Raw genomic sequence first — 23,501 nt, forward strand, 5'->3', positions numbered from 1 at the left:
AAACACAGGAAAGTTTGGAAAGTGGTTTTCCAGAAACCACTCTCCAAGAAACAAACGGCCCCTTGGTTTTCAGGAAAATATTTTCCTTTTATTTTGGGCGGAAAACACTTTCCAGAAGTTGTGAAAAATTTAGAAATATCATATTATTTGCTGATTATAACAAATTTGATCCTCAAACTTTTAATTGCTATATATTTTGTTTTGAATCTTTTATTTTTAATTTCACCCCTTAGAATTTGATTTAATTTGATTTTTATATTAACTTTGGTCCTTATTTTTATAATTGTTATTTGTTTTTCTCTTACTATTTTTTAATTGAAATTTTTTATCTATCAAATTTAGTCCTCATTCATTTGATTTTTACTTATTTTATTTGAAATAACTTATGAAAATGTAGTTATTATTATTTTAATTTTTTAATTTTTTAATTTTTTTATCTGTTATATTTGATCTTTATTATTTTGATTGTTATTTATTTTATTCAAGATAATTTATGAAATTAATTTTTTTTTCAATTTCATTCTCATTCAACTTTTTAATTTGTAAGCTTTGTTCCTTATTATTTTAATAAACTTGAAAAAAATATTAATAAGTTATTTTTCATGACATAACTAAACACTGAAAAATATTTTCCAACTTATTTTTCATAACACTACCAAACATCAGAAAATAATTCACTTTATAGAAAACCACTTTCCAAAGAAAAGTAATTTCCATCAAACAAACGGGGTCTAAGAGAGTAAAGAGAAAATCGTTAAAAATAGTAAATGAGAAAGAAAATATTCCATTGACTACATTCTGACAATCAAAATAATCGATCTTTAATATTAACATGTTATATTCAACAAGAAGAGTTTGATAGTGATAATGTTTTTCTATAAATACATGAAAAGGTAGATCAAGTCTGTTTAGATTTTTTTTATTCATATGATTTTTAGTTTTTGAGCGATTTATGGAAGTTTTATGGTGTTTTTTTTTAAAAAAAAAATTCAGGTAAAATCAACTTGAAAATAAGCTTTTTGAATTCCAAAATCTTGGATTGTTATTTTTTGGTCACCTAATCTAAAAAGATAATAGTAAGCAACCTTTTGTCCATTCAAAAATAAAAAAGCACAACCATGAAGGGTAATTCATCTAATCAGATCTTAGGTTTGCTCTCCAATGGTTACGAGTTTGAGTCTCCTCAAGGTCACTAGAGACTTACATGATCGTTAACTTTAAGGCCAGTAAAATTAATCCAAGTGCACGCAAGCTGATCCGAACACCCATATTAATTTAAAAAAAACACATAACATGTAATTTATTTAAAAAACAAATTAATAAAAAAAAACCCAGTTGCATGCCTAGGCTTCTTGGCCTAGGCACACTTAGGCTTTTTAATTAAAACCACCCCTTTTATAGGGCTTGGCTTTCAACGCTACCGAGCATGTGCATATGAAGTGTTTTATTTTTTTTAATTTAATTTAATTTTAAAAAAAATAATTAATTTTAAATGTTATAATTTATAAATATTTTAATTTATTAAATTAATTAATAATATGTTTTATATATTATTTTCTCAAATACAATTCAATTTTTACTTTATTTTTAATAAGATTATAACAATTTTTATGTAATATAAACAAGTTTTTTTTTACAACCCATTATTATCTTTTTAAAATTATATATAATTGCTTATGTGTTTTTTTATTATCATTTAATTAAATAAAAATTATTTTAAAAAAATAATGTTATTAAACCATTTGATTCTATGATTCAGGTTACTTATTTGATGAATTAGCTTAAGTTAATCTAGATATCAATAAAAAATATCATTATCTCGATATTTTAAAAAAACTTCTTTATAGATATCAAATTTTGAGTTAGTAATTAAAAAATTTATACTTTGTTCACATCAAACTTTGAGTTTATATTTAAAAACAATTACTTGCAAATAAAAAAGATATTAACATGTATTTTTTTTTTTACATTGAAATTTTTTTTCGGTATGACCTGCAATGAATAACAAGCTTGTTGCCTAGTGATAAATAATGGAGATTTTTAGTTGTAATTACTTTTGAAAATATTACCCAATTGCCTGCTGCTGATGAATCGATCTAAATGGATGAATTTTTTTTTAATAATTATTTTAGTAGATAAGTAATGAATAGGGTATACAATAGTGTCATATATATATATATATTTCTTTTTTATTTTATATTTAAAAATAAATAATACTTGAATAATAAATATCTAAATAAATATTCAAAACTGTATTACATAATCTTTTTCTCTAGATATATAATGGATATGATATAGACTCAATCAATGGAAATTATTGTCATCCCAATATATCTGCGAGACTGCGATCGATCACCTTTCATCTGACTCAACTTTTGGTGGGTTGGTGGGAGTGATGAAAAATGAATGGTTCAAACTAAGTTGCGGTCTGCAAGACTACTGCCATGGAATTTGTAGCGTAGATTTTGAACAGGTTAGATGAATTCCTTCTCTCTTGTTTGAACTTAATAGAATGGTCTCTTTCCGGTGTTCGATAGTGCTATTATACATGCCTACAGTCTTCGGTCAAAAATCATAGGTAAGCATTGCGATTTAAGATTTTCAACTTTCGATCAATTGCAGTCAAGTTCTCCTCAGAAAATCGTATTTCTAGGGCTGGTATTTTATTTTCTTTGTCTCTTGTCTTTTCGTTTCACCGGAAGGCTAGCGGCGCCCGACGGTCCTGGAACAACAAAATAAGGGTGCCGTGCCGCCACAAGATGTTGGGCATGGTTGCGCTGCCTCGACCGCCCACCTGAATTCCTCTTTTACAAGTTGGCAAGGAGCACATTCATAATGGAAATTCATGTGATCCATCATGTATATTTACCAAAGATGACTAGTCTAGGAACATAACACAACACGTACGCACCTCTCAAATAGGAGTATGAAAGAGCCGTGAAAAGGTCAAACTTGTTTTTAGTTTTTTCGACTTCATTAACTGATCTCACCAAATTTTAAGATTTTCAATCATGACCTTGAGATTGGCAATCCCAAGTTTTATTATCAACCATTAGGTAGGCCGGCTAGTACATAGGTGCCCCGTGAAAAAGACAAGCACCGAGGATTTGGGTTTGAGTCATGCATTAGGTTTTAATTATAAGATCCGGCTGGGTCAATTAATAATTCATTGATTTAAGTTAGGTCCATGAAAAATCTATTTTTTTATTAAAATAATACTTTTTAGAAGGTTTTTCTAAATGAAAATATAGATTTACCATGATCAATTTTTGATCTATAACTCGGATCTCGAACTGAAATGACTATTAATACGCTATAATAACTATGCTTTAGAAGATGGAAAGGGGTTTAAATGAATCTTTTTGTGGGAAAAAAATGTACTTAAAAATGAATTGTATTTGTTTCTATGTGAGAGTATGAACTATGGAACTAGTTGTCAAGGCTCAAAGTCAGCAGTTCTGGCTAAACCAAGTATATTATTAATTTAGTGTGAATCCTATATAATTATACGAGTACAAGATTTCCTGAGCCCACACCGAACCACTCCTGCATGGAAACTTCCTCGGAGAAGAAAAAAAAAAAGGAAGGTAACCCAAATGTACGGAATGCTGATCAGTAAAGCTGATCTATGCCTATTTGCGAATTTCCTCTAGTTCCTGGGAAAGTACAAACCAGTTCCTAAGGTTTTATACAAAGCTGTATCAGAATGCACAGCTCTATACCTCAATGACTTCGCCCTACGTCTGTGCCGGCGACCTCTTTGGTTTTGTTCACGGCCCTTCTCTTTAATCCCCACCTCCTTTCCTTCACATTTGTTTCCGTTTTTGATCTCGTCACATTCATTTTTGCCTTCGTTTCCCTTCTTTTCTACACCACCAAGGATTTTGCCTTCAGTTGGAACAATATACACAAAGGTTCCAGTTGGAGTGTCAGTTAAGTCAAGTAACTGCTCCAAGGTCCTGACAACAGTGCTCATAGTTGGTCTTGATTTGGAATGGTGACTCAAACACTGGTACGCCAATCCTGCTGCCTTTCTCGCACCCTCGGTCGAATACTGGCCTTCAAGTCTTGGGTCCATGATTTGTTCTAGCTTACGGGGATCCTTCAACTGCGGTCTTGCCCACTTTACTAGGTTCTGCTCTCTATTCGGAAGGTTCTTGTCCACGGATCGTCTACCAGTAAGAAGCTCTAAGAGTACCACTCCGAAGCTGAATACATCACTCATGGTTGTTAAATGACCTGAGAAATACCATCACTGTTAATTAGTCATGCCAAATCTTCCTACTACTATTGATAGTGAAAACATCAGCTTGAATCACCTGTCATTATGTATTCCGGAGCAGCATAGCCTTCAGTTCCCATAACAGGCGTTGTAATGTGTGTGCGATCTCCTTCAGGACCATCCGTTGCCAGGCCAAAATCTGAAAGCTTTGCATTATAGTCCTGAGATACGAACATGTCTAATTTTGTTAATTAGAACGTAACTCTGTTTGAAACAAAGAGCAGCATGTTTGCAATACATTAAATTAATGCTGGAAGAGAAATGATTACCGAGTCTAACAAGACATTTGAAGCCTTAAAATCACGATATATGACTGGTTTTTCTTCTTCATGGAGGAAGGCAAGCCCTTTCGCTGCTCCGACTGCAATCTTTAGTCTTGTTAACCAAGGCAAGGCTGCAGAATATCCTGCGTCAATTCAAACACGTCAAGAACATATATATGCAACCGCGAATGGGATCAAAGAAACATTTCTAGCGTGGTATTTCTTTCAATAATGTGGATTAAAACGAAGCTGATGGTTTATCTAATCCATCAAAAATAAATTTATTTCTGCAGTATTCCAATAAGTGAATACATACTGTAGAATAGTTTGTCCTCTAGGTTGCCTCGCTCTACGTATTCATACACAAGAAGCCGATGCTCATCCTCGCAGCAGTAGCCGATCAAGTTCACAAGATGGCGATGCTTTAATTGCCCAAGAAAGATGACTTCGGCCTACAAAATTGAAAACACTGGTCATGCATGCTCTCATGTTTTCATCAGAAAATCTAAAGATTCTAGCCTACTCCATGGACTATATATATTGAATTAACTCTATTTGCTTACCAGCCACTCTCTATGTCCTTGAGAGCCATCCGGATCCAATGCCTTGACAGCCACAGGCTGAGCCTTTAATCCCGGCCTGAGCTTGTCGTCAATGAAACCTTTGTATACAGCTCCAAATCCACCTTCCCCCAGATAATTGCTTTTTGAGAACTCATGTGTTATTGTTCTTAACTCTTTCAGAGCGAAAACATGAAGGTTAAATATAGAACTGGATAGGTCACTGAATGAGATTGGCGAACCAGGATTGCTGAAGTCGGATATTGATAGTCTCTGGGAACATATTTGTTTTGGCTCTGGGTAAGATGAGCTCTCGCTTTTGAGACATCCTGGGAGTATTGATTTCCATGTGAACTTTTTGAGAACCATTGTGATCTAATATCTATTCAAGGTATGTCGTAGGCTTCCATCTGAAGTTTGATGTGTATATATACGACCTTTCCTGGATTACTCAGCACTGCTGGCTAAATTATCTTATGAGAAAAGTGAAGGAAGAAGATTAAGAAAATAGGATTTGTGGTGCTGGTAGAATGCGTACCAGCTTCTTGGACATGGGAAGGCAGAAAAAAGGATTAGGACTTTTCTGGTTGCACCGCGTTTCATGATTCTTGAAGTTTTTTTAAAAAATTAATTTTTTTTATATCTTTAAATTATTTTCATATGGTATTTAAAATAATTTTTTTAAAAAAAAAAACCGTGCCAAACTTTAAAGCATCTCAATCTAAAAATGCTAACCAATCACGTAGCTTTCCTTCGTGGCAAATGTTGGAATTCTCTTGTTATTCTTTTTTTTTTCTTCAACTTCTTCCAAAGTCTCTATCCCTAGATAATTCGTAGGGAATCCATGACTTTGAAAAGCAGGCACGCTTTTATAATGGTCCGTATTATTAAAAAAAAAAATATCAAACTTCTGTCTACATGCACAGACACAGATAAACTTATACGAGATTTCTGTCATTTTTAATTGTTAAATTGTAGTAATTTAAAATATTTTTTATTTAAAAATTCATTAAAGTAATATTTATTTTATATTTAAATTTTATTTTTAATATTAATACAATAATCTAAGAACAAAAAAAAATTAAAAACAAATAAAAAAACTTAAATTTTATAAAAACACAAAAACAAACTTTCCACGGCAAATCTCCACTTTGCATATCCCTATTACTTAATTCTAATTATGATTAACATCTATAATATGATAAACCCATCTGGGTTTTTTTGTTTTTCTATAAATTCCATTTTGTATTAAGCTAGCTATTATTAATATGGTCACCACTAGCCGACGAGTTCCGCCGGCTCAAATCGCATGGCGGGTTCTCTAGCAAATTGATATGTGATTTGTTTTCGATTTAGAGGTGCTTGACATGACAACCTATAATAGAGCAGATATGGATTTAACAAGTATTAAAGAATATTTGGAATTGTTGTAATGGTTTTTTTTAAAATATTTTTTTTAAAATATATATTAAAATAATATTTTTTTTATTTAAAAAATTTATTTTTAACATTAACCTATCAAAATAATTTAAAATTAAATTATTTAAAAATATTCTTAAAACACAAAGGCTGCTGCTTGCAATATTCCATGGCTATATTGTTTAATAGTTTATTTAATTTGTAAATTAGGAACGTAGAGACCCTTCTATCCAAATCTCTACATCATCTGCCTCTTAATTTCTTGGGAAAAAGGTATTTAGATTTTTCCACCCTAAATCAACATCAGCAACATCATCGATCAACCCATCAAGATATTGAATTTAGCCTTGTTTACACGGTCCCCGCCAAGAAATGCGAGTAACGACAGAAGGACTGGAATTGCAATATCGTAGCATAGGTTAAACTAAATTAAGTTAATGAATGTGCCCCTGCTTTGAGCTGTCCTTTTCAAACCTTCAAAATCCCCCATGAAAGGTTTAGATCAAGTCTCCTCAAAATTTCAAGAGCTTTAAACTATATATATATAAAGGACCGCAAACATAGCTTTGAGCTCATGTAGCAAGTTAGAGAAAAATCTTGCATGCTTTACCTTTAAAATTATAAAATTATGGGTATAGAAACAGTGACACCCCACCAGCAACTCCTGCGACGACTACGCCAACATATGCCTAACTTATATTTCGGTCCCTAAATTTTATGACTGTGTGTTTAGGTCTAACCCTACCAATTAAAACTTGTCCTGGACCACCCAAAATAACCTTTTTATAACCCTTTCTAACTTGATATATTTGCATAAGCTTTAAATATTTAGTATGGAAGTGGTTTATACTATGCCACGGGTAGAACTAAAAAATCAATTAACATAAAAAGTAATGTTATAGGTTTTACTGTGTTTTAAAGAAATATGAAAAGTACGATGACTCCATCATAGACATAATTGAGTTTTATAAAGTGGTTTCATTTAATTACATGATAATGGCAAAAAGCAACGACAATAAACAAATCATCTTTAAAAAATATGATAATGATAATGTGCACAAAAAGAAAGCTTGCAAAATAAAATAAAATTATGAAATTTAATTTTTAAACAACTCAGTATTAAATCATGAAATTAAAATAAAAATAAAAATAAAATATAACTAAAAAAAATTACTCGAGTCAAATATAGTTAGCATATCAAATCCACGAGCCAAGTTATAAGGTCAGAATAACACCATATAAAACAAATAAAAAAAATTACAATGTTTAATTTTCAACAATCCAAATATAAAATCAATACAACATTAAAGAACCGAATAAAAAAAACTAAAGACCAAAATAAAAATAAAAACAAAAAAAAAAAAAAAGAGGAGAAATCACTATGCAAACTCACAGTAATCTCTCTTATAATTATAATACAAAATGATTTTTTTATTATTTGATATATTGAATTTAACTTCTTTCAATAATTTTCACTTATTTGGTTTATATTTCATTTATGGTCTATAAGTAGGAGGTAAGCTATATATATAAATAGTCGATTCACCAATTTTCTAATTCAATTGACCAATCCGATCTAGTTTTAAAACACCCATACGTACTAAGAGCATGTTTGGGAACGCGGCTGCGGCCGCGTTCCCAAAAAATTTGAAATTTTTTTTTTTGTTAAAATTTAATATGGTTTGTATGTTTTGGATCATTTTGATGTGCTGATGTCAAAAATGATTTTTAAAAAATGAAAAAACATCATTGGCATGTATTTTGGCACGAAAAGTTATTTGAAAAGCACCCGCAACCACACTGCCAAACACGCTCTAAGTGTTGTATAATTATAATTAATTGTAAAGTATATCTATTAAAAGTTCAAAAATAGAGAAAGTGATGAATGCAATACTAATAATAAGAGTTTGTTTAGTATTATAATAGCGGTTAAAAGTATTTTTTATTTAGAAATATATTGAAATTATATATTTTTTTATTTTTTAAATTTATTTTTAACATTAGCATAATAGAACGATTTGAAAATACACATAAAAAATTAATTTTAAATAAAAATAAATAAAAAATTTTAAATTTTTTCAATAGTGTTTAAACAGCCTCGCAAACTTGAAGGATTGTCAATTGTTTAGCTAACAAAATTCAAGTCTTAACCAATTTTTTTATAAATTGTATCGTGAACTGAAATGTAACAAAATATATAAAAGAGAAACTTACCTAATCTTGATCCCCGCAGAGGTCAGAATAATGGCTTTTGGCATAGCATTTTGTTAAAAAAAAATATATTTAAAGTATAAATAGTTGTGTTTGATATTTTTTTTTTTTTTGAAATACGGTTCAAATCATGTTTTTTTAAAATTTAAAATTTTTTTATTTAAATTTAATTTTTTATATTTTTAGATTATTTTAATACGTTGATATTAAAAATAATTTTTTAAAAAATACTATTTTAATAAATTTTTAAATAAAAAATATTTTAAAAAATAAGTAAGAATACGAAATAACAATGTCCCGTACGTCCTTTTACACAATGCCCAGCAATAAAGTGAAGTGGACAGCTAGAAAGAGTTTTGGACGTAATTTAACCGCTGAAGTGTCCCCATCTTCGCCACGAAATTCAAACGTTTTGTTTGACATAAGCAAAGAAAGTGGACGGTGTGATCCTTCTTAAGCCCTTTTCTAATCAAAGTCTTCGTTTCATGTAGCCTTGGGTGCCACTTGCTCGTCCTTGGGTCATTCTTCCATGACCGTGTGTTTTCTTCTCTGTTATTTACTATCAACGTTTCTGTTTCGATCACATTTGTCTTTTTTATATTGAATAAGTGTTAATAGCTAGCTTCAATTTTAGGTTCGAAGTATCGGTAATTGGTGATGAAATCTTTTTTTGATTTGCAAGGAGATTTAAAGCTATATAAGCAATCCATATTTCCTGGATTTTTTTTTTCATTCTTCTCTTATATCCAGTATTTTTCTCTTGCTCACCAAGCTAGCCTCCCTCTACTCCAAGATATATTAAGCAAGAAAATTAGGAATTTTAACGGTGGTTTTCTTGACAATGATGTGCAAGATCGCTATCTATGAAAATAAATGATAACAATTAGTGCATAAAGATTTTATCGTCTTCCTATGAGTATACAGTTCACGCCCCCCTTTCTTGGCCATCACAGACTCTTCACACATGACGATTTTATGGTCTACGCATATTTGCTTCTTCTTCTTCTTCTTCTTCTTTTCTTCATCATATGTTTCTTTAGTGAACGCACCAAAATGATCAGAATAGGATGAAAAATATTGAATACGCGTTGTAATTTAACAAGAACAGGGCCCGTAGACTATGTTTCTTACTGTGTTAAAAGAAGAAAAGGGTTGGATTATTTTCATCATCAAAAATTAATCCTTTCCCATTGGTACTGTAAGAATATGTGATTCACGGATAAGGGGAAGGTTTTTTCTCTCTTGTTGTCAAGGAAAAAGGGTACAAACATGAAGCAACCAAGAAAAAAATGTCATTCCAGTTGGGAGAAAAAAAGCATATTCAAGATTACCTACAATGGCTCACACCGAGGTGCCAAGCGATAAGTTTGCTGGCAAGAACCTAGAAACGTCCTCATAAATTTCATAATCTTAATAGGCCTCCATTGTCAATGGCCATGCCATTGTGCTTTCTATGGCGCCTTCCATAGAACTGGATGGAACCTAGAGAAGTTTCCCCCATAGAATGCCACAACACCATGAAGAAATGGCAGCTCTAGTAAGATAACACAGAATAGCCACTGTAGCATAGAAGTAAATAAACATGTATTTGTAAATAACAGCAATGATTCAGCATGTGCTGTTAATAATTCTCACGTGATAGAATTAGTTGGAAAATAGTTGAAGAAGTTGTTAATAGTTATTAGTTAGGCACTGTTAGTTTGCTAGCATGAGGAAGAACAAATACAGTGATTGTAAAGCTTGGAGAGCAAGTAATGAATGAATTGTCTTTCTGTAAAGATTTACAGAACTCTCTCTCAATCTCCCTTTCTTCTACCTCTCAATCCTCTTTCTTATGAACTTGTTAAGGAAGAAAACCTTAACATAAAATCATTTAAGGCATGACTAGGTTCGGAAAAAAAGGTACAACCAAGGACATAGCCACCTTAATTCTACAGTAATTTTGTTTTTGTCTTTGTGCAATAACGTATATATCAATGTGTGCAGATAATAAGGCGAACAATAAAAATTAATACAGAAGGACCTGTTAAAAGTTGATGTTACTAAAATGTTCTGCGAAAAGATAATTTCATCATGATTTCAAGTAGTGCAAAACACACCCTACTTAATTTAAAAGATAAAATAAAAAGGAAATATATTTGCTGACAGTGTATATACGTAATACCACAAAAGCATGTGAAATATATTTTGTTATTATTCGAAAGGCACAGTGATCAATGGTAATCACACTGCTAGATTTCATTGAAAAGAGTTGCAACTTCTGACCAAGTTCATCCCACACAGGACCAAAACTATCACCTCTCAACTCAAGTCTATAAAACTACTAGTGTAAACTAATTTGTTAGCGCCGAATTGTCAATTTTGTTCTATTTTGGCCAGAATGGTTGGTATATCTCATATCATTTAAAAAACCAAACAAAATAAAACAAATTCTCACCAATTCTGTCTATTCTATTCTAGATAAAAGATTAACAAAACTAAATTGTGATTTTACTATCTAAATATGCAAGGCCCTTAAAATGAGTTGATAGTGATACAACAGCTCTCGGTCCAAAATGAATTGGGGTTCTCAGGATGAGTCCTTCACTTAGGGAAATTCCTTAGATTTGAAAAGGCAGGGGAAAAAAATAAAATCACATTGTTGAACCTGGGGAATGTTACCAGAATTTGTGCTCCTCAATGGGCTTGACGATCTAGTATCTCTAAAGTTGGTGAAAATAGCTTCGCACAGGGAGTGCGGCTGCGCTTTGAGCGGGGAATTTCAGCACTCTTGTGATTGAAGTAAATAACTTTAGTTGAAAACGCTTGCAATCTTTAAAAAAAAAAAAAAACTGATCCCACATAACATCATTCAGCATGTTTGAGCTTTTGTTCATTAAAGCTATAGTATCTTATTTATTTATTTTTTTAGCATTGCCTCTTCTTCTTTGGAGACTTGGTGTAAAATTGAAGTCCTCATGCTGTATAGTAATCTCTCCCCCCCTATATGAAAGAAAATTATTTTGTGTGTGGATAGCTACTGAAGTGAAGTCTGATTAAAGATGTTCAACTTCAAAGAGAATTTCCCCCTGTAAGCAAAGTAGCAAATATTTCATTTTCTGATTCCCAAGATTCTAACTAAATAAAAGAGAATTTCAGCTACTCTTCCCCAACGTGGAAAGGGTTTAGCAGGCACTCAATTAGAATGGATGAGAACGAAATAAGTAAATAACAAAACACAACAAATTCCCAAACAAAATTTCGTTTTTTCCTGCAAAATATGGCCCTTCAAAACCTCTTGCCATTTATTTTAAATACCTAGACAGCTGACTTTTGATTACATGCATCCGCCCAAAAAAATAAGCTGCTCGTCCAAACCAGCTTATTCACGATAAAGAAACTGTTGCCGGAAATATACAACTGCACAATAAGTGAGATCAAATCAATGACTCCACAAAAATCAATTTCAGAAAGCAATAATCAACCTACATTGGACCAACATGTAAAGGAATTCAGTCTATAAAATACCTCGTTCCCCATACAATAAACTCAATATTCTATTTACATGAAGAGCCTGCACATTCACTTGTGTAAGAGCAGCGCGTATAAAGAATATACTCCAACAAGATAACAGGCAGCTGATATCCAGGCCTTGCAACACCTTTGGTGAACAGGTATTGGATTGTTGCACAAAAATATATATCACGGAACAATTAGGCAAAACAACGATTTTCATTTCCCACAAAAATCATGCTAATTCTTGCTATTTGAAAACTAGGCTTCCATTCTGTTGAAATCGTAAATTCTCGATGTGTGACTGGTAGAATGATCTCAATGCCTTCATATCATTACCCTGCACATACAAACATCAGAAGCACAAAGAAAAATTGGAGCAATTAAACCAGATTTGACCATTCGTACACCCATTTAGAGATAAAACTTTAATGATACACGCATCAGTTTTTGGTGATACTTATTAGCTGCATTCAACTTGTTAGCCTGATTCATTGAAATATAAAGCAAAGATGTTCAAAACCAAATGCTTGCTTCAAACAAACATTTCCAGGAACCTAAATTTTCAGTGCATGTAAGAAAAATCTTCCTAACAAATTAATCCTGAAATTTCAATAACAAGATCTATCTAAGAGCTTAAATAACCAACCTCAGTCCTTTCTCAAACATACATGCTTGACACTAGGCTTCGATAAGAAGGTTTTGAGAGAAGGGAAAGAAAAACAGAGATCAAACCCTTCAAGCTTTGTCTAGAAGGGGCTTTATTTTAAGGGAGAAAAAGGGGATTGGAGGGTTTGACATACAATTCGCTCAAATGTTAAAATCCCAATACCCAAAATTCAAGGGTTAAAGGAAGGGAATTGAGTTTATAATCTTTGACTTGTGTTTCCAGCATTACACTTCAATCCTCTCCAACCTCCAGCGAAGAAAGATACAAATATATAATTAAACACCCTTTCAACAAGACAAGGAAAGTTAGATGACATTTCCAACTTCCTTCCATACATCCAAGGAATGAGAAAATAATTATCTTGCCACTCGTTATCATTTCCTTCTCTCCTTAAAAACCATAACCTTTCCATTCCCCCCTTCTTCCATCAAAATACACGAGAAATTACACTTGAAAAAACCTTTTAATTCCAAGACCATGGGCTTAAATCTTGTCCATAATGCATCAAAACCCAAACATCTGCACTAATCTGTATCCTGTAACCAGGGTCAAACTAAGTCCCAGATCCAATTACTGAGTTGACAAAAGTCAGGGTGGAAATTCCGTGCAGGAATTTAGCACCAGGAAAGGCTCACCTCTGCATGCATAAGGACATCAAATTTTATCCTTTGACTAAAATTATCATGTCACTAAAAAGTTTGGAGAACAATCCCCAAGTGGACCAGAGTTTGATCAAACTTATGAAATATATCCCAAAATGAATATAATCTCCCCTAGACCACAGCTAAAATATAAAATGATTTGAAAACCACAGAAAAAATAAATACTCAAGCAAGAATAAAAGTGGGACAGATCCCACAATATATGTGGATGGACAAAATGCACTTCCACGCACTTCCACACACTTCCAACAACTTAGTAAGATATGGAGCACTATTTTGTTACCTGCAACTTTTGGCAATATTGTGAAGCTAAATCTTGAGGGCAATGTGCAGAAGTAAAGCATTTTGTTACAAAATGAGCAAGAAAATCATCACCAAACTTCTCGTACATAACCTTCTGAGCAAGTACAATTTCTCCAAACAGAATGAGCTGCCAGACAGAATCAGAACAGCAATTTCAAAAACATTTATTAATAACTAGGCAAGAAATTATTCAACAGGCAAGCAACATCAAACACTCAATTATAAAACTAATACAAATGGGATGTGAATGATGATCAATAAGCTGGAGCAGAAAAGGTATGAAATGCGAATTGGGGAAAAAGACTGATAAAGTGCAACTTTCAAGACCATATCTTTGTTTTTAGAAGGAACAGCACTGATATCAAAATTGATCGAACAGTTCTTACAGTATTTGCATCATGGAACTCAAAGGATTTGTCAAGCGCGCTGTCAAAACAACAGTTCATCGCAAAGCCATCGATTATAAACCTTTGGAAACCAGGTACCTAAATATTCAACTCCATTAAAGTGAAGAAAAGAAAATCCTTGACATAAAAGCCACTAAGAATGATATCTTAGAGGAAGACAAACCTTTTCTTCACCATAAGGCCTTGTACACCAGTCTTTAATTAACCTAATGAATATCTGCACGCACGCCTGAATTAAGAGGGATAAAATGACACTTTAAGTTCACAACAACACTAATAATCAGAAGATCCAAAACTTCAGTAGGCAAAATAAAGGATGTATCAGATGCACCTTTCTCACAAGAATATCCTTGTGATTGCATGCTGAGTGCAGTAGCAAATGCATCATTTTATCCAAGTAGCCCCTACTCTTGGTTGAAAGGAAGACTGAAGATAGATCGTGTGTGGTTATCACATGAAGAAATGTGTAAAATGTTTTCTGGAGTTCTTGTAATTCACGAATTTCCTGCAAAATAAGTCAAGTGGTCCTTTTTCAAGATAGCACATAACATCTCAGCTTTAGAAAAGAATGTTGACAAGGGTTACTATAAATGAAAAACTCCTTTCACCATGATGAGAGAGAAAATGTGCTGGCGACTATTATGTTGCTTAAGAGGAGAACCAACTTTAGAAGTTTATCAAACAATTTGATGCAAACAAAAGTAGAAGTAATATAGGATAGCAGCTCGCAACAGTCGGGAAAATAACCATCCAAGCACACATAAGATAACATTTGAGCTTTAAGCACCAAAACTTTAATAATGTCTGGGAAACTAATGTAATGATGCTAAAAATACATCCATCATTTGCTTAAAAGAGAATCTTGGGAGGAGAATGTTAACTACACCCTAGGGGTTAATTTAAATATCTTTAGATAGTATTTTCATACCTCAGAACTGATTCCATCTCCTGAAGGCAATTCTTTAGTTGAGACTATCCTAAAGATTCTACTAGCAATAGCTGGAAAAACTTCCTCCACTATGTGATGCATCGAGGTGTTGAATTTGCATATAAGCTGATTGAGCAGAACAAGAAACCCAACCATTTCCTTTGGCTACAATAAAATACATAATCTAGAATCAGGCATTCATTTCACAAGAGAAAATGTAAAAAACGTTAATACAATTAACATTTTTATGTGGTTTACATGTTCCAAAAGATGTCCATGTCGAGTTGCTTAAAGTTTTCCCCATCACATTGGGAGAAACAGTCACTTTTTTCTAATGTTATCATAAAGAAGTTGAATGCGAGAAAACTTTAACATTTAATGCGTGCAATAGAAGTTACAAGATGGGATCATTTCCTTGTGTTACACCACCACATTCATGCAAGCTCAAGTTGGGAGTAAATTAAACGCTCTACTGCTACAAAACATAAATTCTCAAAATGCACCTGCTCATGATGCAGGAAACGAACAGATTAGTTTTATGTGGCTTTATTCAATTCCATAATTCAGGAATATCTTGTAATTTCAGATTTGCAGGGGTATTTCAGTAATTTAATATTTCCTGGAAGTTTATAGGTCATGGTTTCTATTTCAGTAATCGATAAATGTTTTAAGCCTCCCTGTATAGGTTCTTTTATCCTAGATGCATGACTGGAAAAAAAAATAACCTTTATTTGGCAGTCTAATATACTCTCTTATTTGGGAACCCGGGTCCTTGTTGCACTAAGAAATTATTAGGTACTCCTAGTGTAGCTGATAACTATCCATGGATCCCACTTTTATATGAGTGAGGAAGCGCTCTACCAGTAGTATCTAATAATCTCTTGTAGAGGGAGCATTAACCCTCTCTCCATGTATTATAGCTATATAGTCTTTCAAAAAGTGCAATTGCATTATTTCTAGAATTTATGCATTTTAGTTTTTTACACTCATTCTCAACTCGGTTTCCAAACTCCAATCCCTTTCTTCTTTAATCTAGACACTTCATTCCAATAGTGTCCAAGCCCGGGCCCGCTGTAAAACACTAGTAACAGAAACTCAAACCTGTCCTGCACCAGCTTTGTACCTGGTATTATTATATGACAATCAACATTGTTCTACTAATTCAATAAAACAAGGCCAAATTGCTTCTTAGTGGGTCAAATATCTTGACATGGCAATTCCATTGTCAATTGGTGAAGAACAAAATTATGGGGATTTTCCATGCTTGAATAATTTTGCAGACAGTTTTTAGGGCATTATCATAACAGAACTGCATGTAAAAACACCCCACCAAAACATGGACCCCTCCTAAACTTGATGTGGGTTTTGCAATCAGGTAAATTCACTGCTCCTGTCCCGGAACATCAACCATAGACCACATAAGTAAGGTAAAAAATCAAAAATCTAATTTCATTATCATGCCAAAGAGCACTCAGGATTACTTAAAAATGAGAAGACTATTAATAATGGTAATCAACAAAACGCAACCAAAAAGACATTTCATCAATATTAGATGTAAGAGTGGAATCTATAGACTGGGAATTGTTTTCTTTTTACCTCACTTTCTGCAAGCAATTGTCCCAATGCCTTTGGAAGGCAAGGAAATACAGATGCTCCTAAAGTATCTACCATACGATGAATGAAGGATGTAACCTGAATACAATGAATGCTATCTTTAGGCAATATGTAAAGCCAACAAAATATCCAAAAAAAAAAAAAACCGCTTCAATGGCTCCATATCCAATTCTCACCTTATTCCGTAAAGGCTCTATCTTTGGAAATACAACAAGTATTTGGAGGAGAATGTCCAATGTCTGGATCACAAAGAGAGAAAATAAAACTTCAACAAAAAGGAAAGAGATGCAATGACAGAATTTCTGTTCTGGCATTTCTCCAGTTGCATCTAGCAGATCCTGGAATCTATTGATAGGCAATGTAACAATCCATTCTCAATTTCTCACCATAGATATTACAATAATGAAAAAAATAGAAGACCTAAATTAGGAATTCAAAGAAAAGGAATAAAACAAGAAGATGGATGGCAGCACAGCAAAACTGCCATCCCATAAGTATAGGAGGTAAATGAATAAATACACAAACAGTCCACCACACTCTGAGACAAGGGGGGAAATATCAAACCAACCAGGCCATAGGCAAGATATCACGCATGACTCAAAAGTTCTTAATCGTAACGATGATGATGACAATTATGTAATATCATAGATAGAGAGGGATTTGTGAACTTATTGGATTGCAAAAGGTGACCAAACCAGAGATAGCACGTGATGCAAGAAACAAAAACAAAAGATCTGAAATACCAACCTTCTTAAACATGACTCCTATTGCAGGGCGACTCGTGGTTACCAGGCGCTCACTAAAGCCCTGGGTCAGAAAAGGAATTTTCACATTGCATGTCTTTGAAGTTGAGAATCAAATGAAGAACCAAAAACTGGTGTAAAGAAGCCATAAACATGCTATTTTGTATCCAAGCAATAATGACAAAAAAATATAATCAGGAAAGTGAGAAAACCTAGTATGCAAAAAATTCATGTGATTATAAGCTGTCGATTAATTACAAGTGATTAAAAAATATCCACCCCATCACCAACAACAAAGTAAAATAGAATGAAAAACATATTATATTGAAGAGGGAAATGAGCATGAAGTTGAATTCAGAAAGCCAAAGGAAAAAGGAACCTTGCTGAGGGCATTAATTGCCATGATTATTTGCTGAATATTAGCAATTTTCACTGGAGATTCTTCTGGGTTCAGTACATTGGCATTTATGAGTAATGCCTCCACCTGGATCAAACAAGAATACTTCAGAAGCATTTATAAGAATGTCAGTGTAGATGCCATCAGGCCCGGGTGCATATTTGAGTAAGCTCTTCAGAAGCCATTCCAAGAACAATTTTAAATGCAAGTGTAAGTAAACCCATTAAAAAATATGAGCAGGAGAAAGGAATAGTAGAATAAATGTTTTAGGAAACTTCAAATCTAACTGTAACCTGATGACAAAGAGGAGTGAGCAACGAAGATAGATAATCAGATTGCTTTTCCGGCGGTAGATCTTCCATCCCAATTAATAGACCAATTGCCTGTGAATACCCACCACAAATATCAGAAGAAACCAAAGTACCATCGCACTCTATGGAAATTCTGTACATATTCAAAAATATCTATTTACCTGTATGCCAATATATGATGCATGTCTCCATTGTATGTTTATTCAAAACCAAAAGTTAAAAAATTAAGAAGAGAACACAAGGCATAGTTCGAGTACCTCAAAGATGTGGATACCATCCTCAGATCCTGAAAATTCATTCGATAAATGATTCATAGTTGTAAACCTGGCTACTGTATCTTGGAGGCTCTGTCAATTTGAAGAATAACCAGTAATCAAGATCGAAGAATATATATGAGAAGAAGTTTTATAGATCATTGATTACTATAAAACAAGACTATGGTTGTCTTACTACCTGCAAAATTTTCTCTATGAAAGGCACAAGCTTTGCTTTCAGCAACCTCACAACCCTCATGAACAGATAACTAGCTCTACGACTCACATGGAAGTTTGGGTGGTGTATTCCTCTCTCATCCAGAAATGCAGCCAAAACCACGGGGACATAACGGGTATTCTCCTGAACAAACTTCATATATCTAGTTATAGTCTCCAAATACACAAGTGCAACTAACCTGTTAGAATGACACGGAAACCTTGTCGAGAGGAGGTTTGGCACCAATTCATGCAACAGTCCACTTCCAGTTTTTATGGCATCATCACTCAATGACTCTCCAAGTGCATGCAAAAGAGAAAGAGAAGCTTCCACCTCTTCAACATTTCTTTCTGACATGGATGAGATAGAACTGGCTAAAGAATTTCTGATAAATATTTGAGTAACATCTGGGGCCACACGACCCACACTACGCAACAACAAGAATAGATCCTTTCTAGATTCCGCCATCCTTTCTTCCTCCTCTCTCCCAATCTTATCCAGCATATCAAGATTATCACGGTAGATAGGATCATAACGAATTCGTGCACATATCACTTCCAATATCTGACCCACTTGACGCAGTTGTTTCTCCCTCAATGGAGAAAGGCTCTTCATAGTGGCAACATAACACGAAAGGAATTGCACAATACTAAATGTGGTGCCCACCTCAAAGTTTCGCATTGCATAAAAAACAGATGGCAAAACTTCATTCAAAAGCTCAAGAGAAACACCCTTAGCATCGTCTGTATTCACCCATTTATAGCACTGTAAAACCTCAGCAGCATACCCGGTAATTAATGTAGCTACTTTTGATACCAACTCCGAGTCACCATCTCCAGTTACCAACCCAAAAACCCTATTTATCTGAAGACTTTGCAATATTGATAACTTCGATTGGTGATCCATCCGCTTGGAAACCACAGCCAAAACACACCCAGCAGCAGCACCTTGAAGCTGATCAGATCCCCCATCAACTAAAATCAGCTGAAATAATAATGGAATAAATAGATCATTCACAATCAACCCAATATCAATCCATGAAATATACCTCCTCATCGAATCTAACACACCAGAACAAAGGTCCGGATCAGAATTCCAATACATAGATACAACGTCATACCAAAAAGTCACTATTTGTGTTATGCATTGCTGCCTCATAGCATCCTTAACCCGCCCTGCAACCCCCATCTCCTCAGATGTCCGTGGGAAATCTAAACTAATCAATTCATCATCCAAAGCATTCAAAATCCTACAGAACATATCAATAACCACCGCCCCTTTTCTCAAATGAGGCAAAAAATCAACAAACACCGAAGACCAAGTTAAAGGGTACTCAAAATAAACCAAAGCAACAAAAACCTGAGCAAGCTTATTCTTTATAAATGCAGGACCGCCCTCTAAAATCCTTACAGCATTATTATTGTGATCATCAATAGCCTCAAAACAGCACATAGAAAACACGGATTTCCTCATGAAATCCTTCTCTTGTAAACTCAACAGAGCATACTTAACCCTAACAAGCTCATGTAAAGTCTGTAAACACCAAAACTGAACCTGAACAAGCCTGCAAAAACACAACTTCTCAATGCAAAGGCGGCATACAGTTGGGGTTTCCTTAATTTGCTGACAGAAAGAGACTGCTTGTGATTTTAGGGCTGAATCTATAGCTCCCGATTCATCAAAACTTATAAGTATTGCTTTTTCAACATCATCCATTGATTAAAACTAATTTACGAATCAAAAACCAATAAAATTTGAATGCTTTTTTAGGGTTTGGAGAAATTTAAAGAGAGCACGAGAGCCCAATACCAAAGTTTGAGTCTTTTCAGTTTAAATTTAAGGGTTATGAGAAGAAGCTTAGCTGATGGTGATTTCAGAGATCTTTTATAACTATGTGCGTCACTGGTGTGGGTTTGAGTAAGGGTTTCTGTGGGTTGAAGAGGAGAAATCCGTAGACCGTGTTTGGATTGAGATTAATTTATAGTTATAGTTTAGTAAGCTTCAGAGGAAGGGAAGAGAATTGTGCTGAAAATAAATTAAAAGTGTATAAATAGGTATTAAGAGCAGGAAGAAGAGAGGAGTCTGAGTCTAAGATATATCAAATCACTGCCACTGTCCTTGTGCTGATAAAGGCAACGAATTCAAAAAAAAAAAAATAGAAGTTTGAATTGAGATTAATTTATAGTTTGGTAAACACATTTGTTAAAATGATAAACTTTGAAAATAAATTTTTATACAATATTGTGGCAATATATTACTTTACCCACCAAACCTTGAATTCAGTTCTTGAACCAAATAAAAAGTTGGTTCAGTTTTTATTTTAAACACTCTTTTTCTTATTGATTTTACTTTTTATTCAATAAACAACATTTCTAATTAAAAATATCTTTTTATCATAAAAACAAGAAAAGAATTACATGAATAAAAAATAGTTTTGAAAATCAAATACATTTTTCATTTCACAATTTTATTCATTATTTTTCTATAAATTTTTATTTTTTTTGTTATATAATTAACTAAAAAATAAATTATAAAAAGTATCCGCACAACAACACTTAAACATCACTAATTAATAAACAAATTCTAAAAAAGATGATGTTTTGATTTTACATCACCTCACAAAATACTATTTATTTCAATTGAGTTTTGTTTTGGGTTTTTTATTCTTAATTTCAATTGCAATCCTGCATTTTGATTTTTGGTTTGTTACATAATGAGTTTTATGAGTTTTTTTAATTTTAATTTTATAAGATTATCGTAGTCTCATGATCCGAGTCATAGTTGATGGGTTAACTCTGTTACTTATGTTTTTTCTTTTTTTTAATTAATTTTTTTAATTTTATCTTTTAATAATTTTTTGATCTGGAATAAAGGTTCATGATTTGTTTTAGTTTGTTTTTTATAAGATTAATCAAGTTTCATGATCCGAGTCACAGGTTTAGCGAGTTAAACCAAGTTGATTTTTTTATTTTTCTTATTCATTTTTAAATTTTTTTTTTCAATTTCATCATTTAACATTGAGTTGATTGATAGTTGTGTTTTTATAATTTATTTTGATTTATTTTTTATCGAGTCATCATAACCTTATGAACCAAGTCGTGGATTTGATAGGTTAACGCAGATTAACTCTAATTATTTTTCAGTTAATTTTCTATTAGGTTATTCTGGTATCATGACCTGAGTTACGAGTTTGACGGGTTAACTTGAGTTGACTGAATTTATTTTTTTATGTCTTTTTTTTAATTGTTTTTTTTCAAAAAACAATTCATGCTTTAACATTGGATTGATTGAGAATTAGGTTTCATAATTTGCTTTGATTTTATTTTCATGAGGTTATGTCAGTCTCATGACCTAAGTCACGAATTTGGCAGATTAACTCAGGTTGACTCAAGTCTTTTTTTAATTGAATTTTTTTGTACATCCTACAAAAATGGGTATATTGAGAATTATTATTTATAATTTATTTCAATTTGCTCTATATAGGGTTATTATGGACTCATGATTAGGGTTATGAATTTGATAGGTTAACCCGGGTTGATCTAAATCATTCAAATATATTGTCGTTTTAATATTAAAAAAAATATTATTTTAATTTTTTTTTTGAGTTATACTATATTTTTATTATATATCATGGTTGTCTTTGAACTCGTAAAGTTAGACGGATTATATCAAATTAACCCTTATATAATTTAATTTTTTTCTGCTAAAAAAAAAAATTAATCCAATCCCGATTAATGCTCCAGTGACATCTAAAATGAATCGAGCTCTCACTAGCAATTTCACCACCCCCCGCTACTAATTTTCTTGGTCTTCTATTTTACTATTCCTCCCTTGTTTATTTCGATGCATTTATGTTCTATAAAAAATATCCTATCAAGTGTGAGATTATCGATGGATTCCACCGGTCTAATAACTTATTATTTTCTTCTCATGTATCACAGCAGTATTTTTTTTTTATAAGAAATTATTATTCTTTAGCAAATCTGTTTTTCTCTTCCAGGAAATTTGAGCCCTTTTATTATTGTCATTATTTTACTTTTATTTGAAATATTTTACTCTAATTATTTCTCTATTTTTATCGGTGTAAAAAAGAGAAAAAAACAAAACAAAATAAAATAAAATAAAGCAATGGAAAAGCAGAAAAATAAATGGATGAAAGCCCATGGGTCCGTACACAATACAAAGCGAAGGTCAGAACTCAAGCCAATTCTCCAGTCCAAACTAAGTGGAACCCAACGATTTTAGGCTCAGTTCCGTTAAAACTAAGAACAAAAACACAAGCCGATCATCTAAAAAGGTCCGATGTACAAGAGTTTTAGCTTTTAGATGAACCGATTTCGAATATGTTTGGAACGCGTGTGTTTCTAAAAAATTTAAATTTTTATTTATTTTTTTATTAAAATTTAATATGTTTTATATATTTTAGATCGTTTTGATGTGCTGATGTTAAAAATTATTTTTAAAAAATAAAAAAAATCATTCACATGTATTCCGGCACAAAAAATTATTTAAAAAGCAACTGCAACTACACTGCCAAATACTCTTCTGTTTCTTCTTCCTTTTTTAATTTTTTTTTCTCCTTTTGGACCATGAATCGATTTGGTGGGAACATGGAAAAAAAAACATAAATGTTAGATCAGTTTTTATAAACTTTGTGTGCATAAATATTTTAAGTCAGTGAAGATCTCCATCATATTTTTTTATTTTTCAGAAACTGTTTAATTTGAATCTTTTTTTCATAATTAATTGAATTCTATAGTTCACATGT

General features: G+C 32.6%; 2 protein-coding genes across 7 annotated transcripts; both read right to left on the reverse strand.

The window, feature by feature from the left end:
- Window positions 1-3,456: 3,456 nt before the first annotated feature.
- Window positions 3,457-5,706, reverse strand: LOC18094720 (putative receptor-like protein kinase At1g72540). Its single transcript, XM_006369074.3, has 5 exons — window positions 5,109-5,706; window positions 4,862-4,997; window positions 4,552-4,688; window positions 4,320-4,443; window positions 3,457-4,239 (listed from the first exon to the last, which is right to left on the reverse strand). The coding sequence occupies exons 1-5, from the start codon at window positions 5,472-5,474 to the stop codon at window positions 3,650-3,652; spliced, it is 1,353 nt and encodes a 450-aa protein (XP_006369136.1). The 5' UTR covers window positions 5,475-5,706; the 3' UTR covers window positions 3,457-3,649.
- A 6,100-nt stretch (window positions 5,707-11,806) lies between these two features.
- Window positions 11,807-20,825, reverse strand: LOC18094721 (exportin-T). Of its 6 annotated transcripts, none has more exons than XR_002979901.2 (14): window positions 18,716-20,824; window positions 18,520-18,609; window positions 18,245-18,334; window positions 17,934-18,038; window positions 17,559-17,618; window positions 16,988-17,050; window positions 16,794-16,889; window positions 15,198-15,362; window positions 14,601-14,774; window positions 14,433-14,486; window positions 14,249-14,347; window positions 13,843-13,989; window positions 12,243-12,567; window positions 11,807-12,134 (listed from the first exon to the last, which is right to left on the reverse strand). XR_002979901.2 is itself a non-coding variant. In XM_024593722.2 (13 exons), the coding sequence occupies exons 1-13, from the start codon at window positions 20,447-20,449 to the stop codon at window positions 12,478-12,480; spliced, it is 2,979 nt and encodes a 992-aa protein (XP_024449490.2). In that variant the 5' UTR covers window positions 20,450-20,823; the 3' UTR covers window positions 11,807-12,477. The 6 variants fall into 6 exon arrangements, 3 of the variants coding, with proteins under 3 accessions (XP_024449490.2, XP_052303126.1, XP_052303125.1); XR_002979900.2 differs by having other exon boundaries at window positions 14,433-14,498; window positions 18,716-20,823; XR_002979902.2 differs by lacking the exon at window positions 15,198-15,362 and having other exon boundaries at window positions 14,433-14,498.
- Between the last annotated feature and the right edge of the window lie 2,676 nt (window positions 20,826-23,501).

The sequence above is a fragment of the Populus trichocarpa genome, chromosome 1 (assembly GCF_000002775.5).
Source record: "Populus trichocarpa isolate Nisqually-1 chromosome 1, P.trichocarpa_v4.1, whole genome shotgun sequence".
In the NCBI taxonomy this organism is placed as follows: domain Eukaryota; kingdom Viridiplantae; phylum Streptophyta; class Magnoliopsida; order Malpighiales; family Salicaceae; genus Populus; species Populus trichocarpa.

What these genes read in the sequence shown, in the direction of transcription:
- LOC18094721 (XM_024593722.2), bottom strand. Translation starts at nt 20,449, where the DNA reads ATGGATGATGTTGAAAAAGCAATACTTATAAGTTTTGATGAATCGGGA. An exon ending in ATGGTATCCACATCTTTGAG is followed by an intron (nt 18,335 to 18,519) that starts GTACTCGAACTA and finishes GGGTATTCACAG; the next exon opens with GCAATTGGTCTATTAATTGG. An exon ending in CAATTAATGCCCTCAGCAAG is followed by an intron (nt 17,619 to 17,933) that starts GTTCCTTTTTCC and finishes TTTCTGACCCAG; the next exon opens with GGCTTTAGTGAGCGCCTGGT.
- LOC18094720 (XM_006369074.3), bottom strand. Translation starts at nt 5,474, where the DNA reads ATGGTTCTCAAAAAGTTCACATGGAAATCAATACTCCCAGGATGTCTC. An exon ending in AGAGGACAAACTATTCTACA is followed by an intron (nt 4,689 to 4,861) that starts GTATGTATTCAC and finishes GAATTGACGCAG; the next exon opens with GATATTCTGCAGCCTTGCCT. An exon ending in CAAATGTCTTGTTAGACTCG is followed by an intron (nt 4,444 to 4,551) that starts GTAATCATTTCT and finishes TTCGTATCTCAG; the next exon opens with GACTATAATGCAAAGCTTTC.